The sequence below is a fragment of the Lycorma delicatula genome, chromosome 4 (assembly GCF_047948215.1).
Source record: "Lycorma delicatula isolate Av1 chromosome 4, ASM4794821v1, whole genome shotgun sequence".
Classification (NCBI taxonomy): Eukaryota; Metazoa; Arthropoda; class Insecta; order Hemiptera; family Fulgoridae; genus Lycorma; species Lycorma delicatula.
This window is the reverse complement of record NC_134458.1, coordinates 93,956,843-93,977,343: the sequence shown is the minus strand read 5'-3', so window position 1 is coordinate 93,977,343 and position 20,501 is coordinate 93,956,843. Positions and strand designations below refer to the sequence as shown.

Sequence of the window (20,501 nt, the reverse complement as noted above, 5' to 3'; positions counted from 1 at the left end):
AATTCACAATGGCACGCACAGCATAATCGATAGGCTTCAAAACCTGTAACATTTGTTAATGGTATGGACACATACCTAAGTGTTTCCTTAAAACATTCCACACTGTCATCACCAGCATTACTAGTTTGCAGCCAGCCTTCATAACAGATTTTTTAGGACTATGCAGAAAAGACAACTTGGCATGTTCAACATTTTTTCAGACATCCTTGATTATCCCGTACTCTTCCCTTTACACAGACATCTGATTGTTTCAAACCAGTTATGTTATCAATGATTGTTATTGTCACTCAGAGGATTTCAAAAAACTTTCTACAGAATGTACAGTGAACTGTAACTAGAGATTCACACTTAGCAAACTGCAAAAGAAAGATTTCCATTCAGGGAGTCGCTATCTTTGCTACTTCACTGTCGAGCAGAAATATAATGAATCAGTATACGACCATTCATGCAACTAAAACTGTCCTTTTTTCTCTTTTATTCTAGACTTAAATCAACATTGTACACCTCATCAAAGTGATACCACAGCAAATTAAAACCCTTGATATTCTTCTTTTTCTTTTGTACACAGTATATTGTTACTGAAATGTTTTATTTATTTTTACAATGTCTGAAAATCAGTATTGGCCCTCACTTTTTCATTCAATAATATTTATAAGAAATAAAAATATTTAATAACTCAAGTTATTGAAGAAAATTATCAGAGTTCAGAATATAATTTAACAAGCAATGCTTGCAGAGCAATTGTTAAAATAAAGTGAAGCTAATATATCTAACACATTTGTTAAGTAACAATGATGTGACATGATTAAAATGGAAATATGTTAAATGTAAAACTAGTTCTGATTACTAAAAGAATATCTGGTGTCAGTAAGTTTGGTAAAATACTAGAAGGAAATTTAGATGATGTAAGTTAACCATCAAATTGGAGTGAACTTTCTACTGTTCAGTATTTTTTTTATTATTTATTTTGGATGATGATTTTGTAACTATTTCTTGGGAAACTAATGGAGAAGTCATTGGTTAGTGCAGAAATGGAACTAAGGAAAGAGAAGAAATTGATGACTACAAGACAGCAAACTCTCATGTCAGACTGCGTTAGTGTTTGTCATGTCTTACTATAAGTGTTCTACAGTTGTACTCATAAGCTCAAGAGAAGGTTGTTAAAAAAAAATTTTATTTCATAGGAAGCTAGTAATAAAATGTACTGAACATATATCATCAGAAAAGTAGATAAAAATAATTGCATCCTTTTCAATCAGTATTGTACAGGAGTGAAGCCTGTCTTATTAAAGTATAAAGTCGTTAATCAGAGTTAATTTAAAAAGATAATCACGTTGTATTACATTATTAAATTGTAGTAAAGAAAAAAATCATTAAAAATCTATAAATAACATAATCTTTAGATTTTTACTCATTTCAAATGTTTTGAAACAGTGAGGCAAACAGTGAAACAGTGTATTGTATTACATTTGGCCACTCCATTTCATATACTCACCATTTTTATGTATAAATTATGCATATTTTGTTTTTAATGCTGTGAATTTTTATCAGTAATTTGTATTTAGTTGTAAATTTATGTCCATTTGTCTATTATAAGAAATTTCTCCTTTTTTAAGATCATATCCATCCTTTATTCTGTTAAACTGAAGTTTTACTTTATTAATGTATTCAAAATACAATTTATAATAATAAATAAAAATAAAACAATAATTTATTTCATCTTCGTGGGGTGGATCGTATAAGTTACATAATTAATTAGAGTTAATACATAGGTAAACATAAATTACAATTAATATTTTATATATATGGTCCCAGACAAGATGGATAAATATATAAACTCCAACGGATTGACAGTCCCTCTTTGGATTTAATTGTAACTTCTTCTAAGTAGCATCCTCATGTAGTACTAAAAATTAACATTCCAGATTAAGAGTGTGTTACTTTGATATTTAAAATATATTACTAATTTATCATAGAGGCTTGTAGATTGAGTGATCAGGGTAAAATAAAGTATAATATTCATATTGCAATAGTGTTTAATAAAGTAAATGATTAAACTTTGTATAACACCTTATGTTTGCGTAACTCTTGAATCATACTGATAGTAGAATGGTGTAAAGTAAACAAAGAATGTCAGTTTAGTAAATCAGCTCCTTTTGATTATTAAAATTAAACAACATTATATGCAGTTCCCCTGAACACTGGTTGATATTTTATTATCAGGTAATTGTAGCACTGAAAAGGTAATAGCTTCATAGAGTTTGGTAATTTATTAAAAAACTCTTCTTTTTTTAAAATTAAAAGCGGGCCAATCAAAAGCCTCATTCTCATTTTGATATGTTAGGCCTCAGCTGATAACTGTTCAGGTTCTTTTTGTCTTTAGTAAATACATAATAAAAAACACATATTTAAATTTTTAAAAGAAATTAATTATAACCATCCAGTGAAATCTCTCATGGTAGCCATATCTATAAGACAACCACCTTCATAAAAGACCAGTATTTATAGGAAGGTACAGTGCGTACAATGAAAATATAAGGTTGTGTTGAAGAAGGTCGAGACTGCATCACTACTAAACCGAAAAATTGTTATTTTGTTGATTAGCAGTTCAATCTTCTTATACTCAGTTTCAGACTTTTTTATATGTTCGCAATATGGTTTCCAATCATCCTTATTCATTTCATTCAGTTTTCCTCAGCTTATTTCTTTTTCTGTTTAGCCTTCAGAAGCACCATCAGGTATTACTTCAGAGGATGATATGTATGAGTGTAAATGAAGTATAGTCTTGTACAGTCTCAGGTCGACCATTTCTGAGGTGTGTGGTTAATTGAAGTCCAACCACCAGAGAACATCGGTATCCATGATGTAGTTTTAAAATCATATAAAAGTAATTGCCTTTACTAGGGTTTGAACCTTAGAACTCTTGACTTCGAAATCAGCGGATTTGCAAAGATGCATTCACCACTAGACCTGGTGGGTTAGTTTTTCCTCAGCTAATTTTTTAATGTCTAACATTAAAAAATGTTATGTTATAACTACCAACATATCATTTCAGAGCAGACCATGCCATCTCAATTGATGGTATGGTCCATGCCATCTCAATTGACCTGATTTAAATCAGGATGCTAAGGTGGAAGTCGCTGAACCTGATGCTTGTGTTTTTTTAATAGTTCATCAAAATGGTATATTATTTTTGAATTTCTACGTCATACAATTGTAGTTTTAACATTGCTTTATTAAATGGAATATTCTTCTTTTCTAACCAATTAATCATGCCACTTTTCCTATCATTTGAATTCGGAGGTTTCTTTAGAAGTGAATTGTGGTTTGGTGTATTTTCATTAACAGCGACTGACTTGTGCTTGCGACAGACCAGGAATTAATTTTTCAGACGCCCATTCCATGAAGTTGTTGACACTGTCATGATAATCACTGCTTTTTGAACTCATTTTCCAAGTTAACATCGCGCTTAGAATGAACCCCATTTCTCCTACAGCATGAATTATGATTAACTGATCACCTTTATTAATTGGCACGTTTACTCCTGCACCACTGTCATCCAACCACGATTTTGTAGTTGAATAGGACGTTAAAAATAAACGATTCATCCAAATAAAAAATCAAAGAATTTTATTTTGTGAAATCAGTCATTTTACTTAAATATTCTAACCTCTTCTACCAGATGTTTTCTTTCTCAAATCAAAAGTTTCCTTTTGTTATGTTAAATTTTTATTTTCATCACACTGCACTATTTATAAATAGCAACGTTATTATTGTTCTCTAAGATGACCACTCTCTAACTCAATCAAGACCATCAAATATTCACTGAAGGCAACCACTAATTCATCGATTCTTTTTGATATAAAACTAAATGTTGGTCATAAATACAATAGCAGGTTAGCAGAAAATTTTAATTCTAGTACAAAAACTTTTCAATCATTTACAAAAATAAATTTAATTAAAAAATATTAAACAAGAAAATGTAGATTTAAATCATGTACAAAAATACACTGCTTAGTTATTCATTTTTATAGTCTTGTATGCTCAAGAGTTTTATCATAGCCTACTTTATAGAATGCACATATCTAACGTTACATAGACAAACAAAAACAGTGTTATATCTGTCACCAGCTAGTCAACAGCAGACAAAAATGATACAGATGGCAGCAGGCTTCAGTTCTGATTTTGTCACTATTTTATTCAGTTGACTTATACGTGAAATTGTATATTGTGGTTTAATGTTGGTGCTTTCATGTGTTTTCTTTTATAATTTTCTTTTATCACTGTAATTTTGTTAGTAAAATGCCATGAAAAAAAATCAAAACATTAAATTTAGAAACACAATTAAAAGTTATTGAAGATGCTAGCTGTTTGCTGTCATGAAGAAAATTATCTGTATACTGTTACGAAGAAAATTAGTGGAAAAATACTATTGTCGTAAAACACAGATCCAGAAAATTTTTAAAGAAAAAGAAAAATGATTTAAAAGTTGCTAATAAAATACAAAAAAGAAACTTTTCAACCATATAAAGAAGTGAATGATTTAACTTTGGCTTGGTGTGAAGGTGCCTGTGCACGAAAATTACTTGTCAGTGGTAAACTTCTACAAGAAAAAGCAAGGAGATACACTCAACTTCAAATTGAGACATACTGGAAGCAGTGGTTGGGTGAAAAATTCTACCACCGCAACAATTTTTTTTTTTTTTAATTTCTGTGGTGAAAGTTAATCGGTTAGTGAAAACATAGCAGCAGAGGGGGTTGTAATTGCTGCCAATGTTAATACTATGATCTCAAGGCCATTTACAATATTGACAAAATGGGACTTTTTTATCGAGCTTTACCCCAACTAAGTATGCTCAAGTACGTTCAAAGGTACTAATGCTTGTGGTTCCAAAAAAGTAAAATAAAGAATAACAGTGATTTATATCATGTGTCAATGATATTGGAGGAAAAGGACCTCTAATTATAATAATCAATTCATTGTGGTCAAGATCTTTAAAAAATGTTAATATATCCAAATTGAAAGTAGAATGGTAAGTCAGGAAGTCAAAGGGCTTGGATGATGGGCTCAATTTTCACTGATTGGATTGAAAAATTCAATTAAAAAAACAAGACAGAAAAGTGCTGCTAATTTTGGACAATGCTTCATGGTACCCAAAATTGTCATCAAGTAACATTTAATTATTGTTTTTACCCGCTAACATTACAAGTAAATCACAACCATTAGATCTTGGAATAATTCGGTTGTTAAACTTCATTATCACCACCGAATAATGACTACTATTGTAGCTTTTATTGACTTGATTCAAAAAATTTCTTTGACAAATGCATTCTAATATCTAAAGGAAGCATGGATTAGTGTGGACAAAAACAAAGTAAAAAAGTGTTTTAAGAAAATTTGTATTGATTTTCGGTTTCTTGAGGAAGAAAATATGAATGAAGAAACTGTAATTCAAACTGAAAATGAAGTCATAGAACTAGGTCAGCAGATTGACACTGGCAATAATATTCACTTTAATGAAGATAAAGAGGTTGAAGATGAAAATGATTGGGAGAAAGAAATTCTGTATAAGCAGGCTAATACTTCTACTTTAAAAGATGCGGAAGAGACTACAATGGAAGAAAATGAAGAAATCCCAGCTGTTCCTTTAGATAATGCCTTAAATTGTGTCTACAAATTTTAAAAATTATGTCGTAATCTTGGTAATAACAAAATTGTCGACCTGCTTTATGAAGTTCCAAATGTGTTAGAAAAGGAAGTGATTAAACAAAAGAAAAAGTCAAGTAGGCAGAGTTCGCTGAACAAATATTTCAAGTAGTAAGCGTTTTTAGAAGTTAGTAAACAAAAATTGTTTTGAATACCGTATTTGTTATTTGCAGTATTTTTCAATGCGCTTTTAATTTGTTTAAAATACAGAATTAATTACCCCCTGGTTCACAGTATTTTTTTTTTTTTGTATTTAGTATTTATTTCTGTTTTACAAAATTTATTAACGCGTTCTGAGAACCTGCTTCATCTTTTTATTAATGTTTTTTTTCATAATTGTTATCAACCAAATTATCTGTTTTATTACAGTAATACAGGAATTTCTTTTCTACTTTCAATTACATTTTTTTATTAAAAACATTAATTTCCATAAACCTTTAATGAGTTATGGTCATAACAGCATACCTTTAAGAAATTATTATTACAGCCACATTGAGCAGTGATGTTCTCTAAGGACCTCTACAAAAGACCAAAATTGTCTGGAAATGTGGCTGGTTGCCTTAGGGAGATTTCATTGAATTTGCGTTGTTTTACTACATTTATTAAAATTATTTCTTTCTTATTTATACATTATTATTACTTTCTAAGTTCAGCTTAGAACTTAGTTCACTTGCCTTATTGACTGAACTTAAATATTTAATTATTCTCTGAAATGGCATCATATTAGTCATAATGTTTCTTCTGTTATCAGTTTTTTCCAGGAAATCTGGACATTAGCAAGATTTTAGGTTTTACCATTAGCATATATAATATACAATACTGGTCTCTTGTTTTCTCTTAATGTTTTTTTAAAGAAACACTTTGTATGTATTAAAACTTTTGTAATTCATAGTATTAAAAGCTCTCTTTTTTTATTTTTTGTAATGTTGTTAGAAAAAGCTTATAAATATTTTGTTTTTAAATTGAAAATAAAAATAACTGTTGCAGAATTCGGATACGAGATATCAATGAAGCGTTGAAGGAACTAGGAAGGATGTGTATGTCTCATTTGAAAACAGATAAACCCCAAACAAAACTGGGCATTCTTAATATGGCTGTGGAAGTAATAATGTCACTAGAACAACAAGTTAGGGGTAAGTATAGAAGTAATCAATATCTTTTAGTATTATATATTTTTCTTATTATTTATTGATAGAGGCTTATTATTATATACTTATTATTCTTGCGTGTTTTTGATACATTATTTATTGATTGAAAAATAAACATTTTTGGAGCCACTAACCAATTTATCCAGACACTTTGTCAGTTCCTGAAAATAGCATTGTTTGAATCTATTACATGATTTGTAACATTTTAATATGGCCCGGTCATATATTGATTATCTGAATTATTCTTGCTATAGCTAAATAAAGTATTTTTCCATGTTTCTGTGGTTCACTATCTAATTTAAAATAGGGTGATAAAACAAAGTAATTTTCAACATAACCATTCATGCAATCAACAGTCTTCAAATATTAGCTCCAAATTTATTGTGCATTACGCTTCATTCATGTCATGTGCAGCTTAAAGACTTAAGTAGATCTGAAATTTTCCTGCTTTATACCTATTTAACTCCAAAAGATAGTGTCTTCTTTTTTGCTGCCTCAGTCTGTAAATTTCAAGTCGCTCGAAAAATGTTTAAGCAACTAAATTTTATTTTTTATAATTTGTATAACACGATTAATTTTTTTCTTCACCTAAATAGCTTAATTATTCAAGCTAATTCTACCTTGATAGATCATTGATTTTTTTTTTGTTTTGTTAGTTAATGCTCCCTATTTAAAGATGCTATTGTGAAACATGGAAAAAACCAGGTTGCATTTATGACACACTCTTAACTCGCCAATCTTTGTTAATTCGTTAATCAGAAATATCACAAAGTACAAATGGCAAAAATAGTGCTAATATTATTATGGTACAAGACCAATCGATTTAGTGGTGAAAGTTCAGGCAGCCATGTGGAAATTATGAAGAGGTCGGGAGGCTGAGGTATTTGGGATGCAGTTTGAGCCAGGCCAGTACCAGAGTGTAACTGCAATCACAATGCATTGGATCTAAATTTCAAATTGGCCACTTACAAGCAGCAAGTCAATGTGAGAGAGTCACATTGTTGGTCCGTGTGGGAGTTCCTTGATGCAATTGCTTTGTTCAATCAACATTAGTAGTTTACCTAAGGGGAAAAGACTCCTACCATACTGCTGTGGGAAGCTAACCTAGAGGTATATATGGCTGACCACCAGCCAATTAAGGCTCCAAGCACTTTAATATGGTGGACAGGTACTTGCTTACTTGCTGGCATTCAGCGACCTAGGCGTGGCAGTGAATTGCTGTCTAGACGAAATGAATTTTAATTTATGGATGTCATATATATTTTTAGTAGTTGAAGAGATGCGCCTACCCATTTTAGCAAATATATGACAAGTGAGCGGTTGGTACACGTAAGCTGGTAGTATATGACACTGTGCTTAGTTCGCTCATGCTATTAGGTAAACTGTAGGAGCTATTTAGGATACTGGTCGCTAAACTGTTTCGAGGCTCAGTAGCCATTTGTGGGACAGACATTTGTTCGTGTGCTTTAGGGCAACCAAATGGGGTTGTGGCAGGAGAAATGCCAAGCAAACCAAATGTTACAAGACCAAAATAGAGTTATTTTCACTGATAAGCTTTAAATTTAATAGTGAAAGTACCTTGGTTAGGTTTAATTATTCTAAATATTTTGTTTTACTGGTTCAATTAAATAAATAATAGTCTTTATAATTTTATATTGTAAATTAATTTTATTATAACATTTGAACGTGTAATAACATTATATATACCAATATTGTTTTATTATAATATTTGAACTCGTAGTACCAATATTGTATTAACACATGTTGAGTCATTGTCGGCTGGCAGAAGACTGATTATTTTAATAGTAAAAAAAATATATATATATATTTTTTTTTCTTATATATATTATAAATGAAATTATTCAAACAATAACATGAATCATGTTTTTTCTGCAATTACAAATAAGTTACATTCATGATACAATCCATAATGAAGCATTTCAACAGAATAACAAACAAGTTTAGTTGTGAATAAATGAACAGTAATATAATTAAATTGTTAATATTTATGATTTGTTGAAATGATAATTACATTCATTGTGATATAATATTAATATTACTCAGATAAACATAATAAATTAATTAAAAACTCAATAAATATAACCTGCAAATAGTATTTTGATTAATAATAATCAGCATATTACTAAAATAATAATACAGTTGAATAATTATATATAACAGTTTGAAATTACATTCACATTAATCTTAAATAATAAATAAATCTAGGAATCCTAATCCTCAAAATCAATCAATTATTACTGGTGTCATATTACACCTAAATATATATATAAATCGATGCATGTCATATAATTGTATAATATAAATGTGAAAGCATAATTAAATTAATACAAATATGTAAATTAGGTTATAAATATTAAAACAATATTTATGAGCATTTTCACAGTTATATTATTAGAATACAATCAAACGAAATTACAAGAAAAATAGTATGAAATAATTAAATCAATAAAAAATATTACTTAAAAAACATTATTTAAATCAATTGTTTGAGATTGATAGTAAGGATAATTAATACACAGTTCTTCTATTTGTGATAAAACTGTATATAATACCTCAAAATTAAGGATCATTTGTCCAATTACATGAAGTATATGAAATTTAACGCCTTTGATTACGCTTTCCCATATCCACCAAAATGGGTAAAGAGGGAGGTATAAATGACCAGGTAATACCTTGTGTTGTAGTGAACACTTGAATGTCTGATTTGTAGTTTTTTTTAAATTTAAAAGTTAATACAAATAATAAAGTACATTTTTGGCAGAACGGAAATTTGAACCTAATCAGAAAAGACTTGAGTGGAAATACCCCATGATATAAATCTTTTAAATGCTGCAATAAATGACTGTGAAGTTGTTTATGAAAGAAAAATAATGTATGAAACCCAGATTAATACACGTTGATGAGCGATAAAAAGTTGCTTAAATCTTTCTAAATTATTAACAAATGAAAAAATCATGATATATAGTTTACCAGTTATTAATTGAAATTCACTGCATTGCAGTGAAATGTTTAAAATTTCTAAATGACTGAAAATCCCACTTAACCACAAACATATCAACACTTGTTTTATGAAGTTACAGCTAGACAGGGAAGTTTAAAACAAGGTGCAGCATGGTTAATATGTTTATAAATAAAAGTTATTAACTGAAGAAGAAATTGGCATTTTACCATATTTAATTTCAGTTGTATAAGAAAATTTTAAATTTACAGATTGATCTTAATAAAAGGGAGTTTTTACTGTTTCTTGCTGCAAATTTAAACCTTCACATATTTTAATAGTAGAGTATAATACAAGTACTATTATTCATCAGTACTATTCATTTATTCTATAAGCTGTTAGTTTTTTCACAATCCCAGTTTCTATTTTTCATAATAATTCATATTTCTTATTGAGAGTTTTAACTAAGTTGTGTACTGTGTACTACTTAAAAACCAATTTTTCCACTGAAAAATTCACATGTATTGAAAAAATTATTAACACAGATTTTGCCAGTCACAAATGTAAATAGCAAATTATGAGGTACAACCAGTCATTGCAGTATTCCAATAGTAAAATGTCTGTTTACCCAGTTTATGGGTGTACAGCACTTTCCATCTATGGCGAATTGTTGAATCAGTTGAATCATTGTTGAATCAACAAGCAAAATTAAGAAAAATAAATCCCTGATATTAAATGGCAATGAGGAATCACACCTAATTTCCATTGAATTCTTTTTCTACTTAATCTGCTTGACTGTCAATTCACACATGTACATACATTCCCTCTATGCCATCTTCTCACCAACCAGTACTGTCAGCCATTGTGAAATCACCAAAAGCTTCTTTACAAGGAACAGAGAACTGCTGTTATTATAAAGTAGGAAAGAATAAGGAAAGAGAGGAGTGAATGGGTCCGGCTACAATATGACACTATGTTTATTGTTTTTATTTTAATCATTAAATTTATTATACTTATGATAATATTTACTGATACTATACTTTCTATTAAACGGCATAACAGATTGTTATTATTTAAAGGCATGGGGCTAATTAAAATATTGTTATGTTTTTGAATAATTTTATGTTATGTACAAAATTTATGAAATATGGTTTATTTTTTATTTTTTTTAATGGTAAGAAATGTTACTTATTATAGAGGTTACTCCAGCCTCTTTGGTAGTGTTAGTATCTTTGCTGTTAGAAGTTGTGGGTTCAGATCCTGGTTAGGTTTGGCAACTTCCATACACTTAAAATAAATTTATCTTATGCTTAAGAAAAAAACTGTAATCAGCCTGTTGTTTCTGGAAGAAATAAATAAATATTATATTTTTCTGTCAGCACTTATAAAAATCTAACTTCTCTGATTGTTCCCTAAAATTGAATAAAACAAATATAATCAATATTTCTTCTAAATTTTAATGTTAAGAAACTAAATCACTGTCTTAATAATAAAGCCAGTGTCTTTGTGGTTATTCATTACATCTTATGAAGTATCAAAACAACTACAGTCTGTTAAATGAAAGGGTATGCATGACTGCAATAATTTCTCAATAAACCATTGTAAAACAGTTATTTATAGTTATAGTGCTGTTTATACCAAACCAAGACTTGTTCCTTTCTGCATTAGTTTATTTAGAAGTTAATCAAACAACAATAAATGCAACGTTTACATTCACAAGGAAAATGCAGGAAACATGATTTTTGCAGCTTTTTTTTGTGTACACTATTTCCAGATGAATAAACAGTTCTTTGACAGAAATTGAATAATAAGGATGATCTTAATAGAAGAATCATACTTTTTTAAAAGCTGAAATGGTAAAATGTAAATGTTTATATAGAGTCTGAGACTTGATCATATGCAGTAGAGATTCAATACACTCCATCTGCATAAGCTACAGCCTGATATTGAAACCCCACCAAGACATCAACATCATGCTAAACTTATAGTTATTAATAATAAAGTTATTACTTTTTGAAGTTTTATCATTTTTGCAGCATGTTATTTTAAATTTGTAAATTTACATTCATCTTTTATGAAAATGTTTATACCTTCCATAAATTCACTATTATAAGTAAATTTATTAGGCTCTTCATTACCATTGGTTCATCAGTTTCTTCATTACCAATACTTACAATAAATAATTGAACAAACTCGCTACATGACATCAGCATATATACTGCAATCACACATGTGTTAGTTTATTATACAGATATTTGCACTTTAATTTATTCAAAATGGTAACATATTATTACTACTATACACATCTGTTTATAGTATATTCTTAGTCATATGGTAGTACCCTAACACGTAATGTTGAATGAGTCATTCCGAAAGTATTCCTTGTTAAATAATATGAGAAAATACAAGGAAGTAAAACTGATAATCTATTTTTGAAACTAAAGTTTGGTGATTTGAGGATATGGATTTTATTGGTTGTTTAGATTTCATTTCTTTTTGTAGTTTAGGTTATTTTTTAGAAAAATGTTTGGTTATTTTTAGTTCAGGAAAGATTTATTTTATATGTACTTTACAGAATTAATTTTGTGGCAGCACTTTTTAATTAAATAAATATAGTAAAACTGAAAACTCTTGTCATTCTTAACACAGATAAAAAATTTGAGTTTTAAGTTATTATATATTTTTATTAATATTAAGATTTAAAATAAGATTCATATATTATAAAATGCTCATTTAAATATTTTATTTTCATTACATATCCTATTTTTCAGAGCGTAATCTTAATCCAAAGGCAGCGTGTTTAAAACGGAGAGAAGAAGAAAAAGCTGAAGATAGTACGGGGCCGAAACTTGGACACCACCTTGCAGTAGCACAACACATGGTACAGCCCTTTCCTACCTTACCACCGGTTAGTGATAAGTAACTGTTCAGTAACTCTGTACAATTCTTGAAATAAGTGTCTTAATAATTACTATAAACTTTATTTCTTATTTGTAAATTTGTTTAAATGTAAAAATAAATTTCTGTCTTTCTCTCTGCTTACATAATTTTATTCAGTCCTTAAATTGACTCATGTAATAAGAGAGAGGGTGATCATTTCAGCAAATTAAAAACAAAAACATTATGAATATTAGTAAATTATGTTTACATCTGCTATAAGATGTTAAGTATTTTTCAATAAAATATCAGTCAGCTGAATTTAGCTGGAAATTAAGTAATGTAACATGTGTGTTTAAAATCAAGGCATATTCATTACTTACATTTCTAGTTTCTATTGAATATATTACGACAGATCACAGATTCGTTTAAACACAGTTGATAGTGCTCCTATGATAACTTTTATCTAAGTACTTGCTCCATTTTGTCTGAGCTTCTTACATAACTTTTTGATGTGCAATTGTTATAAATAGAAGTATCATATCAGTAAAACCTTACATTGAGACTTAATTTAACCAATAAGTTGTTAACCAGTTTTGTTTGTAATCTACATATGTGTAATTCTACAGCAACTTTACTCATGAATAAAATAGTTTCAAAAGGTAGCAGATAATTTTATAAACAGCATCTGTTCACATCATCTTTAAAGGATATTCAAGGGCAAGTCAATTATTATCCGCAATTTAGTTGTATTTTTGTTATTGTTGGTAGTACTGTTGTGTTGTGTAGATGACACATGCGTGGTTTAATTGTTGTTATGTCTGTGCAGGTTTGATGCTGCTAGGTTAGTTCCATTATCACTGCCCTGCCGTTAACCATGGCTGCTCCACTTTCTGTTTGCATCAAAGAAGAGCAATGTTCAGCGATCCGTTTTTTGTGGTCGGAAGGTGTATCAGGGGCCGAAATTCATTGAAGACTTTCGGTACAGTACGGAAACAGTGTGTTGCTGCAACGGAGTGTCTATGAATGGATTGAAAAATTCAAAAACAGTCGCACAAGTGTTATGCACGATGAAGGAGCCAGACGACCATTTACCACCACAAATGAGGAAAACATTGAACATGCACGTGACATGGTTTTCTTAGACAGATGAGTAATTATCGATGAAGTGGCACATCGTCTGCAGATTAGTCACGGTTCTGCCTACGAAATCATCCACAACAGACTTGGGTCTCATAAAGTCTGTGCAAGATGGGTTCCAAAACAACTTGCACAGTTGCATAAACAAACGCGCTTGGACATCTGCCAAAAACATTTGGATTGCTATGGTAACAAACAGAACATCTTCTTAGACAGAATCATCACTGGTGATGAAACATAGATCCATCATTACGAGCCAGAGAGTAAACGGCAGAGTATGGAATGGAAATATCCAAATTCGCCCTGTAAAAAAAAGTTCAAGACCCAACCGTTTGCAAGAAAACTGATGCTTACGGTTTTTTGGGACTTACAAGGCTCAGTACTGGAACATTATGAGGAAAGGGGCACGAAAATAAACAGTGCACGTTACAGTGAGATGCTTACTGCCAAGTTGAAGCAAACGCTGAGGACTGCTGTTGAAAGGTGTTGTGTTGTTGCACAACAATGCCCGTCCACATACTGCTGCCCACACTGCTGAAATGCTCCAGAAACTCAACTTTGAAGTACTAGCTCATCCTCAGTATAATCCTGATCTTGCCCCTTCTGACTACTACTTGTTTGGTCTACTCAGAAAGGCATTAAGGGGCCATTGATTTACCTCGGACAAAACAATGGAAAAGCGGTGCATTCCTGGCTCAAAGTTCAACGAAAACTTTCTTTTATAACGGCATCTGGAAGCTTGTGCAACGATGGACCAAGTGCATTGAAATGCAAGGGGACTATGTTGAAAAATGATGTACATGTAAATTTACTATTTGTATGGCAATAAAATTTATAACTACATTGTGAATAATAATTGACTTACCCTCGTAGTTTTATTTGGTTATTGAAATTAAATGAATCAATTTTATAGTTATTGCAAAACAGTTATAAAACATATTTCAGTTGTAACATTTCACTATGATGCATTAACTTGATTATAAAAATGAAATAAATATGATGTATTATAACTTGGGTAATAACATAAAAAACTTTTTTGAATGTATTCGCTTCAATTGAAATTAAAGGAGACTGAAATTGATCGGAGCATAGTCTTTTGATTTCATTTCATAAAAAATAATTAATGATTGTGTCTGTGAAAGACTTGCATACAGATTAATGACAGATGTTCTTTATAATTTACGAAGTTTGTAAAAAAATTTGTTCTTAATGCCTAGGAAAAGTTATTAAGAATTGACTATTTTTGATAAAGTGTGTTACTTTTTAATTACTGTATGTATTATAAGGAGTAAGTATTTATAAAGATACAATTGAAAGCTAAAAAACTAAATCTGGCTATTTTGTATGTTATCTGAAGATAAATTGAAAGGGTATTCTTAAGTTAGAACACACTCAAGACTTTGTTTTTATTTTGTAGAAATCAGTTAAATAATACTGAGATGTAGCAAAACATACTTTTGCTTTAAGACTAGCATATACTATAAATTCAGCAAATAACTTGAGATTTTATAGCCTAAATTGTAATTGAGAGCTACCTTATATGCCATAACATAAATTAAAATCACATTTTTTTATGTTCGTGTATTAAACACAAATATTACTACAAATAGTATATTTAAAAAAGTAGTTCAGCAGTATATTTTTATATAATTGTTATTTGTATTATCATTTATTACTAAAGAGAAAAATATTTTGTTCAATAATGTCTTAACTATAAGTGTTGAGATTATCTCTTTGTTTATCCCTGGAGATACAGTCGAATTGAGTGGTAATAATGTATGATAGCTGCTCAGTATATTTTGATATATCCTTGTACTACAAACTCAGCTTCTTTAATCCATGTCATCACACTGCTTAATCATATAGCCTATTTTGATTGAGGCATGTTTTTAGTGATTTATTCATTTTTCTGCTAATAACAAAGAAGTTTTTTTTATACCACTATTTAGATCCCAATTTACTACTGTTTATGTTTTGTTTTGTTTTTTTTTTAATCTACCACTTTCAACATGCATGATGAATGAATGACATGTTTTATAATTCTTATAGTTTCAAATAATGGACATCTAATTGTAAAAATAAATATGATATTTAAGGAATAAATAAAACTTAAGAGTAATAACAACTAGTAAATTTACAAAGCTGATTGTTTATGTTGACTGTATATTCCTAAAGAATTAAGGCCTACACTACATGTGTTTGAGTTCGTTTTTACTGCTATCATAAGCAATAGGCATATTATTTATATTTAAATAATTATGATTATAAATAAATAAAAAAATCATAAAAATTTAAACTTGATTAATAAGAGGAGTCTTTCTCTAATCCTTTAAAATGAAGTTCAGCTTACTTTCTGAGTCAATTAAATACCAGGATTTAAAGTAGTTCATTTTGCATATAGTGTTTTCTTATAATACTGTTGTGATCAATAATAAAAATATTGTCCAAGTACACAGTATTTTGCTGCTGTTGTACATTGTCTAATATCTTTTCCTATCTGTACTGTATAACTACACCATACGTATATAGTGAAATTAGGCTTTACTAAAGCCTTTTTAGGCATTCTTTGTAGTCACTTTAGTGCCTATCAGACTTAAGACTAGTAGAACTGATTTTGGGGAAGAAGTGATCAAGAAAAGGAAAGCGGTGGCAGCAAGAAAGAATAATCAGAGCTGTTTACAATCTCAGCCAGAACTCAACTTCTGTGTTGCAACAGAAAAACAGAATTGATCTTCATGAAAATGGCAAGTTACTACAGTTCAAGTCTGCAGTTCAAGATGAATAATTATTAAATTAACTCTGTTTTAATCAGTTTTATTTGTAGTAGTGAATATACTTTATAAACTTATTTATAAAAAATGATATGTCATATTAATAATACAATAAGGGATTTTTATTTTTCTTGAAAGAATTACCTCTCATTTAACCTCTTAGCCCATAACTAGTCCCTTCTCCTTTGCTTAGCCACCACAAATTATTAGAGGATGTGAAGTTATGTCAGTGGAAACAGTGATAAAAAATTGTCTTCTAGTTTGCACAAATCACAAATGGAGAATGGTTTTTACTCTTACAAAAAGACTACATGAGGGCTATTTTTTAAGTAAGGTTCAATTGGCTGTAGCCATGTAAATTTTGTGCGACTGTTGAAATGCGCATGTGCCCTGACCCCTGGTATGCCTTGCAAAAATGCAGATGCCATTTGCAGTTGTAGGATCACTGTGTATGGTTTATATTGTAAAGTTGAAATGTTTCAAATAATTGAATGGCCTGCTGATAGTTAATTACAATCTGCGATTAAATTTTTGACTGCAAGGAATGTGTCAGCAGCAAAAATTCATTGCCAGATATGCAAGGTTTACGAGTCTAATTCAATGAGTTAGAGCAGTGTGTAAATGGGTAAGACTGTTTAAGCGAGCAATCTCCATGATGAACCGCGATCGGGTCAACCTTCTGTAATCAATTTGGTGCACAAAGTTGATGTAAACATTTGTGAAGACTGGCGATTCAGAATTTCCATTTTGTCACTGATATTCCTACGAATTTCAAGGTCACTGCTATACAAAATTATTTCTGAAATCTTGCAGTTTAAAACACTGTGCTCGTAATGGGTTCCCAGGCTGCTTTCTGAAGAACATAAAAAAAAAGGAGAATGGCTAGAGCTTTAACATTTTTGACCTGATACAGTGAGAAAGGATATGAACTTTTGGATAACATTGTCACAGAGGACGAGACATGGGTTTCTCACATCACTCCAGCATCAAAACGGCATTCAATGGAATGGCGACATACATCTTCAGTCAAAGTAAAAAACAAACAGAAGATTATGGCAACTGTGTTTTGGGATAGAATTGGTGTTCTGTTAGTCGATTTTATGCCCAAAGGAACAACAATAAATTCAGCTAGGTACTGCGAGACCTTGAAGCTTTGGCATGCCATACAGAATAAATGACGTAGCCTACTGTCATCTGGAGTTTTGTTACTGCATGACCTCATTCTGCTGCTCAAACTCTAGATTTAATCAGATCTTTTGGACAGGAGCAAATGGACTACCCCATCGTACAGCCTGGACCTTGTGCCAAGCAATTACCACTCATTCTGCTACTTGAAGGAGTTTCTCGGTGTAGGTCAGTGATTTGACACTGATGAAGAAGTGAACAATGGTTGAAAATTGGTTCTCTTCACAGGCAGCGGATTTCTATGACATGGGCATATAAACAACTTAGTAAAACACTATGATAAATGTTTAAACAAACAAGATAATTATGTAGAAAAGTAGCATAAAATGTAGAGTGAAATAATATAAACTAAATTTATGAAATTGAACAGAATGATTTAAATATATGTTTTTCATAATTATACTGTACTACATTAATAGTAACTACCACTGAATAAAGTTACATAAAAAGTTATAATTTTTGTCACTTTTCAAATAATTTTTTTATTTTTAAAGCAACTTTTGTTTTGTTTTAGGGTTCACAAGGAGCCTTGCCTCATAATGGCCCTCCACAGTAGCAGAGGATCTATAGCAGCAGTGTCTGCACCACTCCCAGTGCCACAAGCCTGAGTCAAGCCCCTAAGTCTACTCCAAGTGATTCTCCCTAGTGACTGTTATAATTATGACTATGAAAATGCCAGATAATAATTATTATAAAAAAAAAATAATAAAAAATAAAATAATCATTATATAACATACCTGAAGAACTAGGGCTGAAAACATTTACCAGGCAAGTTATTTTTATATTAAAACCGATGTGGGGTCGGAGTGGGTTAGGGGTTTGGTTTTCTAAAGTACTATTATAAAAAAAATTGATACAGTTTTGTTGTGTTCTTTCTTTGATTTTTTTTTTAATTTCTCAAAGGAAACCACCAGAGTTATGCAGTGACGTTTTGCTACCTGCCTTTCTTTGAATTGCTGCCATATTTATCATCTACGATTTTTATTGTATTTCTTTTTCGATTAATTTCAGTTAATTTAACTGAAATTTCATTAGGACATTTTCTGTTATTTTGTAATTATCAGTTAACAATAAATGTAATGTTCAGTTCAACAAAAGGTGCTAAACCTCCAAGTTGTCTGCTTATCTGAAATTACAGAATACATATAATTCATATATGCATACATTACTTATTAGTAAATTAAAAAATTGTATGCTTTGTTGTGATTTTTGAATTATAGTTTACTCCAATTTTTATGATTTATTTGTAAGCAAAGAATGAATTTATTCAGCTTTAAATTATTTATACAGTGTGTCAATACACAGGAACACTTAAACTTTAATGATACATTAATATTTAATTGTGTTTTAACCATTAGGTATTTATGAGAGAACTGAATTTTTGTTACTGAAAAATTTTATATAATTTTTTTTAGCTTTAATTTATGGCAAACGATGTTTAAAATCCACTTAATTTTATAACATCAGTATTAAAAAAAAGTAAATCAGTTTTCATTTTACAATTTGTGTTGTAATTTTGAACTGTAAAGTATTTTCTTAGTGGATAAAATAATTTTTTTATAGTTTAGTTAAATTTTTTTTAGTATGTAAAACAATTATATTTTCTGGATGATGTTTCAAATGTGATCATGAAATATCTACAAAACAGTCTACTGAAGTATATTGTATAATGTTTTATTTATTAATTGTAATATTCATGAAGTATTAAAGCAGCATAATTTTTTTTTTATTCTTTAATAGGTTTTATAGTACAGTAATCCCTTGACTTAAATGAAGAATAATTATGAGGTTTTTAGTATAAAGCTTTCTTCTGCAAATTGAAATGTACCCATGATGTAAGTGCATCAACTTAATTAAACCATAGTGGTACATAAATATAAATAAATAATAGCATTCTCTTTATATTAAATTATTTGAGACAGTTCTGCATCTCAGCTGTAATATGAACAAAGAGAAGTCCATAATAAATGGTTTTTGACAAAAAAATCCAATATATTTGTTACTTGTCACTGTTTAATCAATTGGGCCTTCCACAATGCACAAAAGAGGGTCACTACCCTACTGAGCCCAAGTAAAACTCAACTGCCTTGCCAGATACTACTCGGTGTGTATCTGCATCATGTTAACACAAATTCATCCAATTCTGACTTGGTTCTTTGGGTATTTGTGCAAGGAAGTTGGATTAAAGAATTGGAAAAAGGAATGATCAATCTACAGAGGGAATGCCTCTAATCATGGACCTAAAATGCATCTGGTTGGTGAAATTTTTTTAACTTATGGATGCATCCATATTTAGCATGAGAATAGTTAGTGTTATTCATACATAATTAGGCAGAAAAAGTGCTCGAATATGATATTTTGTTTATCAAGTTCATATAACTTGAGGAATTACTGTACAAGTCATGATGTTTCATCAAATATCTGCCTTAACTATATATATATATATATATATATATATATTAAACTGGGTAGTGTTTTTCTGTAATGAACATAGTATTTTATTTTTTGGTTTGATTTAAGTTTCAAATTATTTGATTTAGAAAAATATATTGTTATTTTCTGACAAAGTAACAACTCTTTATCATTTTTTAGTAACTCATGTTGAATGTATTTACTGATTTACTTAGATTAACTCTGTTTTAGGTCTTTATTGAATGTTAGTATATAATAAATAATGTCAGTGTCTTCCTCTATTTCAGCACCACTCTTTTCAA

The 20,501-nt window shown here is 29.9% G+C and overlaps 1 protein-coding gene across 1 annotated transcript in view; it reads left to right on the top strand.

The window, feature by feature from the left end:
• The window catches only part of da (transcription factor daughterless), a 526,412-nt gene extending 507,417 nt beyond the window's left edge, over window positions 1-18,995 (top strand). The window contains exons 16-18 of the mRNA XM_075363694.1: window positions 6,695-6,840; window positions 12,586-12,722; window positions 18,302-18,995. Coding sequence (XP_075219809.1) covers window positions 6,695-6,840; window positions 12,586-12,722; window positions 18,302-18,343 — 325 coding nt within the window. The 3' untranslated portion in view covers window positions 18,344-18,995. The remainder of the gene's footprint in view (window positions 1-6,694; window positions 6,841-12,585; window positions 12,723-18,301) is intronic.
• The last annotated feature ends 1,506 nt before the right edge of the window (window positions 18,996-20,501 follow it).